Source organism: Schistocerca piceifrons, chromosome 7 (assembly GCF_021461385.2).
Source record: "Schistocerca piceifrons isolate TAMUIC-IGC-003096 chromosome 7, iqSchPice1.1, whole genome shotgun sequence".
NCBI classification, from domain to species: domain Eukaryota; kingdom Metazoa; phylum Arthropoda; class Insecta; order Orthoptera; family Acrididae; genus Schistocerca; species Schistocerca piceifrons.
The window spans coordinates 559,370,955-559,391,353 of NC_060144.1; the positions used below are offsets into that span (position 1 = coordinate 559,370,955).

General features: G+C 39.6%; 1 protein-coding gene across 1 annotated transcript in view; it reads right to left on the reverse strand.

Moving 5' to 3' along the window:
* The window catches only part of LOC124804633 (transmembrane protein 184C), an 83,968-nt gene that overhangs the window by 43,275 nt on the left and 20,294 nt on the right, over positions 1 to 20,399 (reverse strand). The window contains exons 4-6 of the mRNA XM_047264846.1: positions 12,876 to 12,950; positions 6,716 to 6,922; positions 2,543 to 2,645 (exon numbers count right to left, since the gene is read on the reverse strand). Of these exons, the coding sequence (XP_047120802.1) occupies positions 2,543 to 2,645; positions 6,716 to 6,922; positions 12,876 to 12,950 (385 nt within the window). The remainder of the gene's footprint in view (positions 1 to 2,542; positions 2,646 to 6,715; positions 6,923 to 12,875; positions 12,951 to 20,399) is intronic.

Here is a 20,399-nt window from a genome sequence, read left to right on the forward strand (position 1 = left end):
CAATTGTTCCCTTTTGCTCTCCCTGAAACTCTGTACAACCTCTGGTTTGGTCAGTTTATCCAGGTACCATCTCCTTAAATTCCCACCTTTTTGCAGTTTCTTCAATTTTAATCTGCAGTTCATAACCAATAGATTGTGGTCAGAGTACACATCTGCTCCTGGAAATGTCTTACAATTTAAAACCCGGTTCCTAAATCTCTGTCTTACCATTATATAATCTATCTGATACCTTTTAGTATCACCGGGATTCTTCGATGTATACAACCTTCTTTTATGATTCTTGAACAAAGTGTTAGCTATGATTCAGCTATGCTCTGTGCAAAATTCTACCAGACGGCTTCCTCTTTCATTTCTTACCCCCAATCCATATTCACCTACTATGTTTCCTTCTCTCCCTTTTCCTACACTCGAATTCCAGTCACCCATGACTATTAAATTTTCGTCTCCCTTCACTATCTGAATAATTTCTTTTATCTCATCATACATTTCATCAATTTCTTCATCATCTGCAGAGCTAGTTGGCGTATAAACTTGTACTACTGTAGTAGGCATGGGCTTCGTGTCTATCTTGGCCACAATAATGCGTTCACTATGCTGTTTGTAGTAGCTTACCTGAACTCCTATTTTCTTCTTCATTATTAAACCTAATCCTGCATTACCCCTATTTGATTTTGTATTTATAACCGTGTATTCGTCTGACCAAAAGTCTTGTTCTTCCTGCCACCAAACTTCACTAATTCCTTTTATGTCTAACTTTAACCAATCCATTTCCCTTTTTAAATTTTACAACCTACCTGCCCGATTAAGGGATCTGACTTTCCACGCTCCGATCCATAGAACGCCAGTTTTCTTTCTCCTGATAACAACGTCCTCCTGAGTAGTCCCCGCCCGGAGATCAGAATGGGGGACTATTTTACCTCCTGAATATTTTACCCAAGAGGACGCCATCATCATTTAACCATACAGTAAAGCTGCATGCCCTCGGGAAAAATTACGGCCGTAGTTTCCACATGCTTTCAGTCGTTCGCAGTACCAGCACAGCAAGGCTGTTTTGGTTATTGTTACAAGGCCAGATCAGTCAATCATCCAGACTGTTGCCCCTGCAACTACTGAAAAGGCTGCTGCCCCTCTTCAGGAACCACACGTTTGTCTGGCCTCTCAACAGATACCCCTCCGTTGTGGTTGCACCTACGGTACGGCTATCTGTATCGCTGAGGCACGCAAGCCTCCCCACCAACGGCAAGGTCCATGGTTCATGAGGGGAAGGAAGAGCAATGGTCTTCTCCAAAGTAAAGGTTTTTCACATAACAAACATACATACAAATATAAACCAATCAACTAGTAATTCCCACAATAATCAGTGTGAGTACATTAGAATGACTCATCTTTTGTTGTTATCATACTGCACAGAAATAGCCTGCAGTGACCTATTAATGTATAACTGAGTTAGTTTCACATACTTGAATGGTCTTCTTCATGATGGGATTTATGAAACATGTTGTGCAAGTGAATGAATGAATAAATGAATGAAAAAGAAAGTTGAGCATCAACTGAGGCAAATTTGGCTGCTATGCAAAGGATAGATGATCATGATCAGATTTTTGGAGAGTGGCTACAAAGAATGATGGATTTTCTGTCTGTCTGATGGTCAGCATGAGGCTGTAGTTTAGATTTACAGTAGGGGAAGATGCTCAGTTAGTATATTGACACAGTTCTGGAAACACATTAAATAAAAGTACTTTAAGTATACATAAATGGCTGTGAAAGTATAATTTTATGGATCTGAACTGGTAATTTCAACGGTGTTTCATAATGGCTTCATGATAAATTTCATATTGTTGGTAGAAGAGAATTTTGTATATCTTTATTTATTACAGTGAGGAACAAGCCAGTGTAAAGATACACACTGCAACTGCGGTCTCTCGTGGTGGCTAACAGGAAAATTTTTACTGAACCCAAAGTTCAATTGTAAAAATTAGCTGCATGGCTTTTAATAAACAAGCTAAAGATGTATTTCTTCATGTAATTATACAGCTTTTCATTCAAGCAGTAAAATAATTTCTAAAGGATAGCAGGTTAAGACTGTCTAGGTTTTCAAAATGTCGAGCAGTTTTAAAGAGAGAATGTTTAGGGGCACAACAATCCCACAGCCACAGTGTCCCAGATTTTTCAGATTTCTGAAATGAAAAAATTCAGTTTGATCTCTCTCTTTGGAGTGTTAATATTTTGTTTCATGTAACATGCATTGACTCTACTTGCACACATAATAATATGCAGAGGGCAGCAATTAATGCTGGCAGCTGCCGCTAGGATGGATGAGTGGTGTTAGTTTAAATAATTGACGTAGAGTACAACAAGAGATTGTAGCCAGCTGAACACACTAACTGCCAGTATACAACAAGAATATAGGTAATTTGAGCATCAAACTTTATATGAGTGACCCTCGCACAAAAAAGACTGAGGAGCAAAACTATCCTTTGATAACTAAATAATGCATCCACTACAAACGGTTTTCTTCAGTGTTAATTATACTTTAGCTCACCTGCAATTTTGATGAGATGTCCTTAATTGTATCATGATCTGAGGCATCAAATACAGATGATATAACTCCAGTGTACACAAGTATTGCTATAATTACTCCTTGGCTATAAAAGAAAAGAATAAAAATAAGATAAAATTAGTACATTTAAAGAAAAGGTAACAGAATCTGTCGACTATTTTGCAGCAACCACTAAAGTTAATAATTATTCATAGTGAATTATTTCATTCTGGTCACAACAGAACTTCTATGAAGTTATATATGGCATATGAGGGCTGTTCAAAAAGTGAGGTGACTTTTGAAATTGCACGGGCAACGTACATTTGATTATCGATCTTTTTTTTGTTATGTTGGTACACATGTCCCAAACATACATTCACAGTTTCAAGCATGGAGCATACTTTTTTTGTTTTTGACAGATAGAAAGGTTAGATGTGTTTTAATGTGCTCGCTGATTCTAAATTATTATAAAAAATGGAGCAAAGAATTCAGCATTGAATTTTGTCTGAACAATGGAATCAAGTGCCCTAAAAAACTTTAAATGTTGACAGTGGCATATGATGAGTCTGCTCTAAGTAAAAATAATGTTTACAAGTGGTACAAGCTTATTCAAGATGGCTGAGAAGATGCCAATGACAAATCTCGCTCTGGACGACCCAGCATATCAAAACAGACGATTATACCAAAGCTGTGATGAAAATCATTTTGGAAAATTGTCAGATCACCATAAGAGAAGTTGCTGAGGATGTTGGCATTTCAGTCGACTTGTGTCATGCAATTTTTTCGGATGTTTTGGGCATGAGATGTGTGTCAGTGAAGTTGGTTCCAGAACTTCTCAGTTTTCATCAGAAGAACTGTCACGTGAGCATTGCTCAGGAGCTCTTGAATGAGGTCAGTGATGATCCTGATTTGCTCAAAAGGGTCATAACTAGTGACAAAACATGAGTTTATGATTGTGACGTTGAAACCAAAGCCCAATTGTCCCAATGAGTGCATCACAGAGAGCCAAGATCGAAAAAAGTACGTCAAGTTCGATCAAATGTCAAAGTTTTACTCGCTGTTTTTTTTCAACTACCGTGGCGAACTGCATCATGAATTTTTGCCTCAAGGTCGTACGGTCCTTAATCTGCCAGGAAGTTTCATATCAGTGCACACTCCACTGCAGAGCAAAAATCTCATTCTGGAAACATCCCCCAAGCTGTGGCTAGCCCATGTCTCTGCAATATCCTTTCTTTCAGGAGTGCCAGTTCTGCAAGGTTCGCGGGAGAGCTTCTGTAAAGTTTGGAATGTAGGAGACGAGGTACCGGCAGAAGTAAAGCTGTGAGGATGGGGCGTGAGTCATGCTTGGGTAGCTCAGTTGGTAGAGCACCTGCCCGCGAAAGGCACAGGTCCCGAGTTCGAGTCTCGGTCCGGCACACAGTTTTAATCTGCCAGGAACCTCCATTTATTTTTCTGATTTCTTACTTTGCCGAGTGTTTGGCTCTGTTACACTTCTAAGATCATTTGTGGAGTACCCACTGCTCCTCAAAACATTTTCCTGGTGTCGCATTTCATGTTTGAGGTGCTTTGACTCAAATAGTCATCCTGCTCGCGTTACGAGTGTATGAATCACGCCTCTTTTCTGGTTCGGGTGGTGGTTTGATAATTTGTACAGATATTGGTCCATGTGTGTCAGTTTTTGGTACATGCTATGTCATTGGTTTTCATCATCCCTTGTGACCAGCACATCCAGAAATGGTAGGTTTTTTGTCCTTTTCTATTACCATGGTAAATTTCATGTTGGCGCGAAGGCTTTTCAAGTGTCTTAGGAAGTCACCTAGCAGTTCTTCACCATGGCGCCTCACAATGAAAGTAACATGGACGTATCTGTACCAAACCTTCGGTTTACAAGTTGCTGAGTCCAGTGGCTGTGCTTCGGAATGTTCCAAAAGAAGTTGGCCACCACTGGACTAAGAGGACTACCCCTGGCAACGCCTTCCAGCAGTTTGTAGAAATTGCCATTTCACGTGAAATGGCTCGTCGTGAGACATGCATGGAAGAGCTTTGTGATGTCTTGCGGGAAAATGGAACCGATGTGCTCAGAGCATCACTGAGTGGCACTTTCATATACAAAGAACCAACATCAAAGCTGATATGACACTTCCTGGCTGATTAAAACTGTGTGCCGGACCGAGACTCGAACTCGGGAACTTTGATTTTTTGGGGGCAAGAGCTATACCATCTGAGCTACACAAACACGACTCATGCCCCGTCCTCACAGCTTCACTTCTGCCAATACCTCGTCTCCTACATTCCAAATTTTACAGAAGCTCTTCCGCGAACCTTGCAGAACTGGCACTCCTGAAAGAAAGGATATTGCAGAGACATGGGCTAGCCACAGCTTGGGGGATGTTTCCAGAATGTGATTTTCACTCTGCAGTGGAGTGTGCACTGATATGAAACTTTCTGGCAGATTAAGGAGTGCTAGTTTTGCAGGGTTCCCAGGAGAGCTTCTGCAAAGCTTGGAAGGTAGGAGACGAGGTACTGGCAGAAGTAAAGTTATGAGGACAGGGCATTTGTCGTGCTTGGGTAGCTCGGTTGGTAGAGCACTTGCCCGCAAAAGGCAAAGGTCCCGAGTTCGAGTCTCGGTCCTGCACACAGTTTTAATCTGCCAGGAAGTTTCATATCAGTGTACACTCCACTGCAGAGTGAAAACCTCATTCTGAATATCAAAGCTGACGAGGATGTCGTTTGGTGCAAGTTTTAGTTTCTTCAGCTTCTCAATGAAATGTCCTGAGTTCTTTATGTATGTGTCAGTCTTCCCCATGTGCGGGTGGAGCAGGGAGGCCAAGTGTTTTGACAGTTTATACGTCGGTGAGCCAGGAGTGCTAACAATTGGTCTTGGTGGAACATTGTTCTTATGGATCGTAGGTAATCCATACAGCAGAGGTAGTAGGGCTTCTGTGTTGCGCAGGTTTCTCTGTATGTCTGCCAGCAGAGAAGATGCCTTGATTAAGCGATTCGTATTCCGTGTGATACGCTGCGTCGGATCTATGCTTAGTTTTCGGTACATCGTCAGATCTAATAGTTCTTGGATCTTTTGTTCATAATCTTTGGCCTTCATTATGACAGTCGCATTCCCCTTATTGACAGGCAGTACCAATATACTCTTGTTGGCGTTAAGATTCTTAATAGCTTGTACCTCTTCTTTCTTCATATTGCAATCTGGTGGTTTAGCTTGGCGCAGTATCCTGGCTGTTTCAGTGGGTATTTCCTCTGTCCTTTCACAAGGAAGGATCTAAATGGCCGCTTCGGTGTTAGCAATGATGTCCTCCATAGGTATAGTTCTTGGGATGATAGCGAAATTCCCTCCTTTTTGAAGAACAGACACTTCCTCTTTGGTCAACTGTCAATCAGTGATGTTGACCACAGTGCGTGACATGTCGGGAATCGCCTTGTCAGTCTGCTTCCAGCATCTTTCTAACTTTTTCTTTTGTGCATGTCTTGACTTCGTTCTGCATGCTCCTGTGAGTGATGCTGTCAATCTTGTCCCAGTTGTCTCGATGCATTCTGTTACTTAGTTGATAGAACATGTCAAAAAGTTCCTGATCTGTTCTTGCGAAGGCTCTCCATGATGTATGAATTCGCTCACGAAGAAAAGCTTGTTCCATTCTGTCATAGATACGATGTGCTTGGGCGGTGATGAATAGGTGCTTACATTTCAAGAACATCGGTGTAGCATCTTCATCTCTGCACCGTGAAAGGAAGGCGAGAGAGGACATCAATCGCACTTTCTTCTTCCGCCATTGGTGCATACTATGTCCAAATATCAACATCTGACAGAGGCTAACATAGTGATTGACCAATACTGTGTGATCCTTTAGGCCTGATTGAGGAGTTACCTTTTTTTTTTCGTCTTTCTGAGATACAGATGAGAGGTCACCCTGGCATTCACAAAACAAATTATGGAAATCAGCTATAACTGGTATAGCAAATGCAGACTGGCTAGTGTCAGAGAAAAACAAACATTAATTCAGTGTGGGGTACTAAACCTGGACTAGCTCACTTTGCTGTCTCAAAGTATAACATTCTTGTGTTACAGTACTTAAACATGTTTAAACCATTCACATTTTATGAATATTTTCATTAATTTAACAATAAAATTTCTGTTGAGTACGCAGAAAAAACTATACTTACAAGAATGAGAAAAACACTACAGCTTTAATGCACAGGAACTTTCCAATAGGGTGCATAGGGTTGAGCTCCTCTCGGTTAGCACGGTAGAATAGCACCAAACAGTACATAGCAATGAACTGTGAAAAGTTGTTGATAGCTATCATGTAGGGAAATGCAGCATCCGCTCGAAATTCACCCTCATTGTATACACCATTCAGCTCACAAATACTGCACAGAAATGTAATACAGCCTGTAAATATCATATTGTACTGCACAATACAACTAAAATTCATAACAACAAAGCTTGTGGTACGATAGTTTAGAGACATACATTTCTTATGTTTGCATAAAAATGAAAAATAGGAAATGAAGTATTCGATCTTAAGACGTAGAACAATCAATCACTTTGGATGGGACTGCTCCTTATCCTACAATTTTTTATCTTCCAACATAGTTTTGCATTATTGTATTAGTATGATTATTTATTATCTAAATGAATGGTTGAGTGTAATCTCATTAGAGGTGAAGTGTAGCTCAGTTTGAGAAGGTAGGGTAAGTATCTGTCAATGACTTTCTGAAGAAACCATCTCGCCATTTACCGAAAGTGGTCTAGGGAACACCACAAGAAACCTAAAACGCAACACTGGAGGCAATTTTAGCATTTCTCCACTCAAGTATGAGTCCAGAGCTATGCCGCCGAATTGCCTGATTTCAAAAATTAGCAGTGTTACCCACTGCCCTAAAAACTACTGTATTGAAAGGAATTGTGTCCATTGCACTGGGTTTCTCGTACATGTGCTACATCATCTATAACATGTACAGTATTTTCAATAGAAATATTTGTACAGAAATAGTAACATTCCACCATTACTCAAAAAAGAAACCATGTACGGGAGGTACTGGGGAGAAATTTGAGAAGAGACAGCAAAACTAATTGATTAAGAGCCGAACCAATCATCAATTTATTCATCATGTTCTGCAGACCCCATCGTGAAGGAAGAAGTTTACAAATGTGAAAAGAGCCAAGTTGTACATTAACAATCAAAATGTGTAATGCCACCTGTTATAGACACAGGAGCTCCATCATCTATATTTTTTTAAATTTCTGACACATATTTCTAACACAGCTAATAACATTTCTATTCCACAACTGTTTACAGTGTAACCAGAATGAACAATGCTCCTATCATACCACAAAAATGGTGACTATGTCCTGGGCAGAGTTAGGGATGTAAAGATGGGAACTAGCTCTTCTGGCAACTTCAAAGACACTTAAATCAAATATCTTGATACATTTTTGATCTTTTACTTGTTGTTATTAGTAATAATACTAAGTAATATAATTCAATGTGTCAAGAAAAGTAATATGAAGCCTGATGTCATATGCCCTCATGTCATACAACATGGCATTTGTCATGACGTGCAGTATGACACAACATGTCATTAAAGTTTAGGATACATGCATTCCCACTCTGAGATACTTCCTATTATAGATGCACCCCCACTCTGGATACTTCCTACTGTACATGCATTCAACTCTCTAGAATCACATAAATGTGTGTCTACTTGCTCTTACACCCCTCACCGCACATGTAACAGGAGATACTGTATTTATTCAAATGCAAGCCGCACCGGAAATATGAGACTCGAAATCGAGGAAAAAAATTTTCCCGAATCTAAGCCGCACCTGAAATTTGAGACTCGAAATTCGAGGGGAGAGAAAAGTTTTAGACCAAACCTCCAAATCGAAACGAAGTTGGTCATTGTAACATGAGACACAATTTAGGTCGAATGGATGAAGATACAGCTACAGTAGTTTGGTTCGAGTCGTAAGCTTAGCAATTAAGCTTTACCAGGTAGCCATTGCTATGCGTCAGGCACTCCGTGTGTATTTATACGGATACCCTTCCTTTTTCACGTGGTTCGTCTGGTTTGAATCGATTGCGTATTTTGCTTTGATCTGATAAGTGCCGTTCTCTTTGTTATAGATGTTTACGTCACTTTAAGCTGAAAATGCATTATTGTAGTGTGTCATGCATTGTTTGTCACATTCCGATAACGAGTGTTCATGACCTGTCGTCGCTCGCGGCATGGTTTGCTTTCGTGCGCACTTCCGCCGCTTACAATAAAAAAAAAAAAAAAAAAAAAAAAAAAAAAAAAAAAAAAAAAAAAGAAGAAGAGAGAGAGAGAGAGAGAGAGAGAGAGAGAGAGAGAGAGAGAGGAATTGTCTCATTAGCGAAATAATGGCAATAGACTGCTAATTTGTTGTTACTCACACTGCTGCTTTCTTTGATAACAAGAACCAAATAATAGAGTGCGTATGACAGAAAATGTTCTGAACGAGAGTTTAGCGTAAATTTTTCTCCGATTGAAAATGTTTGCAGACGGCTCTTTAGTACATTACATTCTGTACGGAAATTAGAGTCGTCTTAGATTTAAAAATCTAGTCAGTTGCCGTGCTTCATTTCTGACTGCATTTCTATTCAGCATAAGAATAATACGAATATAAACATGACATGATATGTATATTCTTCCACGTTTGCTGTTGTCTCATTCCAGTTTCGTAGTTTATTAGGCAGACAGGACTTAAATGAGATAGCAGCAAACACGAAAGTATACATGGCATAATGTTTACATTCGTATTATTCTTATGGTGAAGAAAATACTGCATGTGATTCATGATTCATAAAAGTTCCTATTAGCAACAGTCTCTTGTAACAAGCAGGAAAAAATTCAGAACGTAGAGTTGGCCATATTGACATACATCCCAAACAGTCTTGCCAATCAGATTTTCGTGGTAGATTTTTAGTGATGACTTCAAATGCAGAGTGTGTTGTTGTCTTCAGTCCGTAGACTGGTTTGATGCAGCTCCCACGCTTTTTTATCCTGTGCAATGCAGCGTAGCAACCCTTATAAAAAAAAGGATGAAAATAACTTAGAAATTAAATGCTGAAACTTAAAACAAAATTTTATTAGGTTTGTAATACATCTTATACTAAATGTTTAAAATATCAGTCATGATTCTGAGTCACTATCACTCAATTCTTTATTGCTCATTTCTTCATACAGAGCATCATCCTCCGTACCATCTAGAGCATTGGATATCGAACATTTTTTAAATGCTTATTGCACAGTCTGATTTGGAACACACTTCCGTGCATCATAAATCCACTGGCACACTGCGCGTTTTACATGTCCTGTTGGTGTCAGTTGTCTGTCGCTTTTCGAAAATCAGTCTGTGTACATGCGTTTAAGCTTGTCCTTAAATGGTTTATTCAAACAGATGTGAAGTAGTTGCAGAATTGACGTCATCCCACCTGGAATAACTGCCCAGTCCACTTTGCTTTCCCCTAACTTTTGTTTGGCTGCAGGTGTTGTACAGCCTGCGTATGCATCTAATACCAACAGACTGAGTAAACCAAGCATAGCGCCAGGACGATGATTCCACACACGCCTAATCTATTCCAGCACTAAGTCTTCCGTAAACCACCCAGTTTTGTTTGCTGGCACAATTACAGTTTTTGGAAACACTTCCGATTTCGGTAAAGTCTTTTGCTTGAAACCTATGAATGGGGGTAATTTACGTCCATCTGCTTGCTGTGCAAGCCAGCATAACGGACATCCGCCGGTTTTCACCCCGATGTAAGAGGACTTATGTCTTTCTTTCCCTTGCGTCAACCGTATAATTTAACGGCATGTCAAAATATAAGGGAGTTTGGTCAGCATTTCCTATTTGACCAAGAAGGTATTGCTTTTCTGTGCGCCGCCTGATTATGAAGCGCTGAAATTCCACAAGTTTTTTTTCATAATTTTTCAGCAGCTTCTGAACAACTGAAGTTCGTCTCCGAAGTGAAAAACCCCAGCGCTTCATAAATAGGTCAATCCAGCTGCAACTAGTCATAAAATTTCTGATTTTTTGCTCTCTAGCAATTTCATGTGCCTAATTTTTCTGCAGTCACCATCGCCTGACGTTGCTCTAATCAGTCCTGTATCGCAGACCTGCCGCACGATTAGAACTTTGTTCCGCAAAAGAAATAGCTCCCCTTTTGAATTTGGCACTATAATGAAAGCGCTTCATTATGGTTCACTAACACTAACAAGCACTTGACGGACTTCCATGAAGCAATAGGTGCCACTACGTGATATCTTAATGAGCCCCAGCATATCAACTCGTGCAACAATCCTAAAGCCTTGTGCATTGTTGGTATTTTTGTGTAAAGAAATTGCTATGAATATTTAAAAGGCTGCTACATTCGAAGACGAACAATACGGAATTTCTATTTACTTCGTTGGATAATGTATGAAAGTGCAGTGGTCGAAACTCGGGGCAGACAAAAAAAGCTCTTTACCTTTTTTTTTTAATGTATTTATTGACGCAGAGGTTTTGGCGTCAGTATTTATCTTTGTGCCTGCAAAGCATGCCTGTGTAGCGCTACATATATTCGACGGCAGAAGTTAGTTGTGGCGGCACTTACCAACATTTTTCAGAACCTCCGCTTACTTTGTACTCGATTCTAAGCCGCAGGCAGTTTTTTGGATCACAAAAACCAGAAAAAAGTATGGCTTAGATACAAGTAAATACAGTAGGTTTGGTGTCAGAAATGGTACCTTCCGGAACAAAATCAATCCCTTCTCCACCCAGAAATTAAAAAATTGTTTAACATCTTCCCAGGAACAAATCCATCCCCAATCTCATCTCCCCAGAAGAAATGTATGCCCTTAAGCCATATGATTATATATATGGTTTACTATTGCTGGCAAATCTTCTGTATTTTTGGCACAGGATCAGGGACTTTAGTTTAAAAATTGCAAGATGAGGGTGTGCCAACACCTTGCAATGAAGAGAGCACATTGCGTTGGATGTCAGGTCAACTCATAAAAAAGTGTAAATATGACAAGATGTTTTGATTTAAATGTCTCTGAAGCTGCCAGATAAGTCAAAAAACAAGTTCCCTTCTTTTACATTCTTAACTCTGCCCAAGACATATTCACTTTTTTGTGTTATGATAAGAGCAGTTTTCATTGGGGTTCCCAATTTTTCTCTACCATAACTAAGACATTGGATCACTGTAGGCTGGCAACCAACGTAGATTTTTGTTAACTTGCGTGATGACTTATCAGGTATAGGCTTTTCATTGTCTTTTGAACCACGTTGCTTATGAGTGGCAGTGGTTAAAGCCCTCACAAAACAACAGCACAGCCATTAATTAAATGTATTTGTATACCTTCTTACAAAATCTGAACCGATTCACACAAGCACGAAATTCACAAAAAATGTGTATTTTGAATGTACAATCTGAATGAAGCTACATTTTGAAAGAAACATTTCAATTTTATCACAAGAATGCATTTGTATTTATTTGATTCAATTTAAACCATTCCCATACATTCAGTTCACATGTAAGAATGAATTTCACATATTACATTTATTTCGACTTTCATCCATTGCGTCCCAACGACGGATAGTGATCATTGTATAAAAAATCTTCTTGACTTTATCTATTCATCTACTTCTGTGCAAAATTTGAACCAATTCATACAAGTATAGAAGTGTTGTGCTTCAAAAACCTCCCAGAAAAAAGTGTTCCTGCACATAACATCCCAATGGTGCCATTACTGAGCATTAATTTCAGTCCAATTAAAATATTTTGCAAAATGAATTAATTGATTTGCACAATTGGCCTGGACACCAGCTTCAGTTCATCATTCAAACCTTGCTTAATATACTGTAACAGCCCCAGTGAGACAAAGTTCAAATGGCTATACAAATGACCACCGGTCTGGGGTAAACCAAATTTTTTTTACCCCATGTTCACAGCTCAAATAGGAACTGAGGACCACTATTCTATGTGCTGCCTTTTCAGACATATTTGCTACAGTGCTTCTGTGCTTTAAGAATGCAGCAACTAGAATGTTACTCTTAACAACTAATCTTATTCACTACTTTGAAACATTCCAAATAAATGAAAAACATATTATTTTACATTTGACAAGTTAGATCTGGGTGCAACTCAGAATCTCTAGAGACAGGTCGCTGTTTCATTTTTGTCACAAAAGTAAATTTTATTTCAAAATATTCACACTGTTGTCAGTCAAGACATAACTCCATGATTGCTGATAGAATTATTTTCTCAGTTCAAGGAAGTTATGTAATAACATATTTGCATTTGTATATACTTACAAAGAGATGAATGTTGTTAAAGGCCGTACCACAGTATACTGTAAAATTCCATGTTTACACATGTGAATGAACTCCCTGCAAAAATAAGAACACTTCAACACTAACAAATGAACAAGAACCAACATAAAAATATTAAATTAAATTTTGAAATATCTAAGATGACATGAAATTGTATCAACACATATAATTCATACACCCCTTCACATATTTTCTCTCATAAATTCCATCATAGACAAGAGCCTTTTTGTGTGTCCAAAGAGTCAAATTGTGTAACAACACGTAGAACCCGCCATTGCAGGCTGCTTCTGTGACGTATACTAACAACCCATTACAACTAATGCTAATCTACTCAACATAGTGACACATGGGATTTATTTCTAGATTATATTTTTTACCATTTTATAAATCAGAGTATTGTCTGTATTAGTAAAAAATCAGCTATTGTGAAAAAAAAATCCAATACTCTCCCTCTTGCACTCATGAGCTTTTGGTTTTGTTCACTATTTCATGCTAGGAATTTACATAACCATAATGATTTTAGAGAATACTATCAGTTGTCTGTATAGTGAAAAAGTTAGAACCTGTTTGATATGTAAGTTAGTATTGGCCAGAATTTCCACCTCCCCAGACTAGATAAAATGCGTAATCATAGACAGGCTCAACAAAAAACTGCCAATTGTGAGCTTCTGGCCAAAAGTAGACAATGCACGCACACATTCATGCAAGCATAACACACACATACACAACCACTGTCTTTAGCCACCAGGCCAACCAGAGATAAAGGTCATGTGTGCGTAAGTTGTACTTGTGTGACTGACATCTCTGTCGAAACTCTTTGCCTTTACAAATGTCTGCTTGTGTCTGTGTATGTGCAGTTGGATATGGGTGTGTGTGCGAGTGTATACCTGTCCTTTTTTCCCCCTAAGGTAAGTCCTTCCGCTCCCGGGATTGGAAGGACTCCTTACCCTCTCCCTTAAAACCCACATCCTTTCGTCTTTCCCTCTCCTTCCCTCTTTCCTGATGAAGCAACCGTTTGTTGCAAAAGCTTGAATTTTGTGTGTATTTTTGTCTTTGTTTGTATGTCTATCGACCTGCCAGCACTTTCGTTTGGTAAGTCACATCATCTTTGTTTTTAGATATATTTTTCCCACGTGGAATGTTTCCCTCTGTTAAGATGATGTGACTTACCAAATGAAAGCTCTGGCATGTTGATAGACACAGAAACAAACACAAACAAACACACAAAATTCAAGCTTTCGCAACCAACGGTTGCTTCATCAGGAAAGAGGGAAGGAGAGGGAAAGACAAAAGGATGTGGGTTTTAAGGGAGAGGGTAAGGAGTCATTCCAATCCCGGGAGCGGAAAGACTTACCTTAGGAGGAAAAAAGGACATTCCAAATAAATGAAAAACATTATTTTACATTTGACATGTTAGATCTGGGTGCAAATCAGAATCTCTAGAGACAGGTCGCTGTTTCATTTTGGTCACCAAAGTAAATTTTATTTCAAAATATTCACACTGCTGTCAGTCACAACATAACTCCATGGTTGCTGATTAAATCATTTTCTCAGTTCGGGGAAGTTATGTAATAACATATTTGCATTTGTATATATTTACAAAGAGATGAAGTAGTCTGCTTGTGTCTGTGTATGTGCGGATGGATGTGTGTGTGTGTGTGTGTGTGTGTGTGTGTGTGTGTGTGTGTGTGTGTGTGTGTGTGTGCGCGCGCGCTCGCATGTGTATACCTGTCCTTTTTTCCCCCTAAGGTAAGTCTTTCCGCTCCTTGGATTGGAATGACTCCTTACCCTCTCCCTTAAAACCCACATCCTTTTGTCTTTCCCTCTCCTTCCCTCTTTCCTGATGAAGCAACCGTTGGTTGCGAAAGCTTGAATTTTGTGTGTATGTATGTGTTTGTTTGTGTGTCTATCGACCTGCCAGCGCTTTCATTTGGTAAGTCACATCAGCTTTGTTTTTAGATATATTTTTCCCACGTGGAATGTTTCCCTTGATATGTCCTTTTAATACTGTCATTATTCCATCCTTCACTTTCCATCGTTTGATTTGGACTTGGACTAGATATAAGATACAAGAAAAGCTATGCTTGTAGGATAGAAATGAAATGATAAGAAGCCTTTTAAATATGGTACTGCATGAGACTGTTGAAGATGATGATAATGATTTAAGATGCTAAACTATAGGTTCATCAGTACCGTTACAGAAAACAACTAGAGAACGTCAGACATTTCATCTTAACTGGAAGAAAAAGAAAAAAAAAACTAATGCTGCATACAATAATATAATCTTACCAGAAACTATTCTATTCATTTGTATCAAATCATCACCCACCCACCTACACCCTCCCCCCCCCCCCCCTCCCTGCCCCCCCCCCCGCCCACACACACACACACACACACACACACACACACACACACACACACACACACACACATGCGCACGCGCCCTTCCTCCCCTTTCAGCTAGCGTCAGGACTTTGATGATACTTATGCCATTATCGAGAAAATGGTAAGAGATTATAATTTTCCATCACAGACCCTGGGCATATGATTTTGCAGTATGATTCATTAAAATATGACTATTTTGTTCAGAATGATGGTTGATATTATTATCAAATTCTTCTTGGGACCAAGAGCTGGCTGAAGTCTGAAGTATGAACATCCGAGTTATTTAGCAATTCATGGAATGTATATCGAAAGCACAGATTAGACATTGTTGGTGGAGGAATGTTCATTGCAGTTGACAAAAATATTGTCTCTACTGAGGTCGAATTTGTCCATGACAGTGAAGTTATCTGATCAAGTATAACAGGTGTAGATGAAATCAAGTTCACTGTTGGATTTTTCACTGGCCACCTGGTTGTGCTGCGATGGTTTTGGAGTAGCTGCCAGAAAGTCTATGGTCGGTAGTTTGGAAATACTCAGACTGTGCAATATTAGTTGGAGACAACTTGAACCTACTGAGTATGGACTGGGACATCTATGGATTCATTGCAGGCGATGCAGACAGACAGTGTTGTGAAGTTCTTTTGAACACTTTTCTGGAAACTGTCTTGACCAACTAGTTCAACAGCCCACACATAATGGAAATATTTTAGATCTCACAGCTACAAACAGGCATCAGTATAGAGACAGGGATCAGTGAACATCATTTCATCATAGCAACTTTGGTCACTGAAGTTAACAAATCAATCAAGGAGGCTATGAGAGTATTTCTGCTAGAAAGAGCAGATAGACAGTTGTTAGCATCCCTCTTAGACAATGAATTTGTATCATTTAGTTTCAGTACTATAGGCATAGAGGAATTATGGGCAAAGTTTAAATGGACTGTAAACCATAGTCTGGAGAAGTAATTGCAAGTAAGTGGATTAAGGGCAGAAAAGACCCACTGTGGTTCAGTAACAAAATTTGAATATGCTAAGAAAGCAAAGGCTATTGCACTCTCTGTTCAAATTAGAATGTGCAAATGATGACAGCTAAATATTAATAGAAATTCGTGCATCTGTAAAAAAGACCGACACGCGAAACATACAACTGCCACTGTCATACTTTAGCAATAAATCTTGCCAAGAACTCATGAAAATTCTGGTCCTACATTAAATTGATAAGTGGGTCCAAGGCTTCTATCCAGTCCCCACTGACTGGTCTGGTGCTGCAGTAGCAGACAGAAAAAGTAAAGCTGAAGTTTTAAATTTCACGTTCAAGAAAGTGTTTGAGCAAACATACCACTGTTTGACCACCACACAGACTCCCATATGTAGGATATAGTAATAACCATTGCAGTTGTAAAGAAATAACTGAAAGCGTTGAAAGCAAATAAGTCACCAGGTCCTGATGGAATCCCGATTCGGTTTTATGGAGGGTACTCTACAGCCCTGGCCCCTTACTTAGTTTGCATTTATCGGGAATCTCTCTCCCAGCACAAATTCCCAAGTGACTGGAAAAAAGCACAGATGACTCCTGTATAAAAGAAGGGTAAAAGAATGGACCCACAAAATTAAAGAGCAATATCTCTAACATCGGTTAGCTGCAGAGACTTTGAACACATTCTCGGTTCAAATAAAATGAAATTATTTGAGAGCGAAAAGCTTCTACCCACAAATCAGCATAATTTTAGAAAGCATTGGTCATGTGAAACTCAGTTTGCCCTTTTCTCACATGAGATCCTGTGAAGCATGGATGAATGACAACAAGTGGTTTGCATATTCCTAGATTTCCATAAAGCATTTCACAAGTTGCCACATTACTGACTGTTAATGAAGGTACAAGCATACACAATAGGTTCCCAGGTATGCGAGTGGCTTCAAGACTTCTTAAGTAACAGAACCCAGTATGTTGTCCTTGACAACGAGTGTTCATCAGAGACAAGGGTATTGTCAGGAGTGCCCCAGGGAAGTGTGATAGGACCACTACTATTTTCCATACACGAAAATGATCTGCTGTACAGGGCAAGCAGCAGCCTGTGGCTATTTGCTGATGATGCTGTGGTGTACGGAAAGTATCATCGTGAGTGACGCTTGGAGGATACAAGGTGAGTTAGACATAATTTCTAGTTGGTGTGATGAATGGCAGCTAGCTCTAAATGTAGAAAAAAGTAAGTTAATGCACATGAATAGGAAAAACAAACTCATACTGCTCAAATACAGTATTAGTAGTGTGCTGCTTGACACAGTCATGTTGATAAAGTATCTAAGCTTAACGTTGCAAAGCAATATGAAATGGAATGAGCACATAAGGACTGTAGTAGGAAAGGCGAATGGTCAATTTTGATTTATTGGAAGAGTTTCAGAAAAGTGTGGTTCATCTCTAAAGACCGCATATAGGACACTAGTGTGACTTCTTGTTGAGTACTGTTTGAGTTCTGCACCAGATCGGATTAAAGGAAGAAACTGAAGCAATTCAGAGGTGGGGTGCTAGATTTGTTATCGGTAAGTCTGAACAACAAATAAGTATTATGGGGAAGCTTTGGGAACTCAAATGGGAATCACTGGAGGAATGGCGACATTCTTTTTGAGGATCATCACAACTGAGAAAATTTACAACATCAGCATTTGAAGCTGACTGCACAATGATTCTACTGCTGCCAATGAACATTTTGCATAAGGACCATGAAGATAAGATTAGAGAGATTAAGGCTCGTATGGAGGTGTATAGACAGTTGTTCCCCTCGCTCTTTTTGTGAGTGGAACAGTAAAGGAAGTGACTATTAGTGGTACAGATGGCTTGCAGGGTATGTACGTAGATGTGGGGACCATCCTGTCTGCTGACTACTTCTGTTTGTTGACAAAAGCATTGCCATAATGTCATCTCATCTGTTCCACTGCCCTTAGGATAGCAAAGAACAATGTTCTGTGAGCCTTATCCCGAAAACTCAATTGGGGGGACGTGACTGAGCAGCTGTTAAAGTACCCTTGCTGGGTCTCCTTTACACAAATCTCAAAAGGTCTTGTTGTCCGTGGATAGTTACTGAACAAATGTTCCAGTGGTGGTTGGGCAATAGAGATGGATACTGGTGATTTTGGAACAAACTAGACCCCATATGCTTGGCACACCATGAGGAGAAGTCACTATGTGCACTGTGCTCACCATAACAACAAACAGCATTATCTCTGCTCAGAAGCTGGGAACTGGGCTTGTGTGGTAACCCTCAGTTGATTATCTAATCCTCTCAGAGTGCACTAGGTCAAGTATTTTGAAGTAGGGCTAGCTGTTCTGCAATCTGGCATGCATAATTGAGCTGGGTCCACATGAAAGCTTTAAAAGATTGGAGCAGGCTTGCTGGTTTTACTCCCCAAGTTCTTTGACTATTCATTTTGAAAGATTTTTTAAATCTTGAGGCATCTTAATTTAAGTTGGGAAGTACCCCTCAGCTTTAAAATAGGTAAATGAAAAGGAGAACATGAGTAATTAAAAATGACAAAAATAGTTTTCTTAGAAGAGAACTTACAACCTGTGGCACTCACTCACCGATTTCTCCATCCTCCTGACAGTTATCTGCAACTAACATATTATTGTTGCATGTCTGGCAGTTGCACATAAGGTGGAGAAATTGTCAATGAGTAAGGAGCATTATATATACAGGGCTCCTTGTCACATTATACTATCTATGGCTATGGTGAATGTCATTATATTTGAAACACTAGCATAACAGACATCATTTCCCATTTAAAACATTCAGATAGGACATTTCTAACTTGGTATTAAAAAACAATCATTCCAGCAGAAAACATTGCTTGAAGATGGGGAGATATCCATGGAAACCCCATTTGTGCAGCAGAATGTTGTCCCTGCAGGTTGTAATTTGAGCTATCTCCAGTTAGAAGAATACCTGAAAAAAGTGTTGCTTGCACATGAACGATTTCCAGATGGGTCTGGTTATTGAGTGTGGAGTGGTACATCTCATACCTATATTAAGGTCCCAGCTGATGATGTGTTCAAGGTTCTCCTCCAGGCAGCTAATTAGACTGGAGCTAAGGCAATTGCTGGCACAAGCGAGTCCTTTCCTGATTTTGAAATTTCTATCAAACCACTTCCTTTCAGGAGTTCACTGAAAAACTTTAGAATGACATTCTTCAATGCCCATTTAACTGTCTTTGCAAGTCGTAAGTTATTTGGTTGTGACCAGATGCAGTGTCACAAGCTGCGATAAATGCAGTATCCAGCTCCCACAGGGAGGTAGAGCAACTGCAGTCCTCGATGTTGGTGACGTTAGCTCTACAGAAATCACAAACACACCTCCCCTGTATTGTCTGATATTGACAGAAAGCTGGACAATATTCTTATAAAATTCAGCATTTGTCCAGAAAATGTCACCTGGAGTTGTTACACAACACATCTAATCTTGTACAGCCATTACTGATGGTCATCAATACTGCCTGGAAATTTTCCTAATGGCTTCCCGTACTTGACTTGCAGATGTTGATCTATTGATGGAGTTGAGGACCTCTTCCTGTGACCTCTTCTTACACTCTTTAAAATGATGTGTGTTTTTGTCGTTCACAGAGCAGAATGGCACTCTTCATTCCACCAAGAATAGGTTGCCTCATAAGTATTCTTGGCAACTCTGGGTTGCATACATTAGCAGCTTCACAGATCATGCTGGCACATGACTGGCCTAGTCCTGGAATCTTTCATGCTGTTCAGAATCAGCCAACTGGCTATAAAGCATTCAGCCAGGCTCTCTGAGTACCCATTTCATCAGCCCTGCCTGACACGTGGACCCAGATGGAGAAGTTGCCTCTTCCGCGGAGGTCACAATCCACTTCCCACTGAAAATTGTCTGCAAGGAGGAAACGAAGAAATTGGGAGGTCTAGCTATACACAACCTGTAGCAGTAGTGAAACAAATAGTACGAACCACTCTCATTAACATGATGTTCTCACTTTGTGTGAAATTCTTAATTTCTTGACTGCAAATCCAGGCAGTGGCGAAGCTCCATAGCACACCATGTACATTGAAATCTTCTGAAAGAAGTGGAGGGGAGGGGAGTTCAGCAGCAAGTTGCCTGAG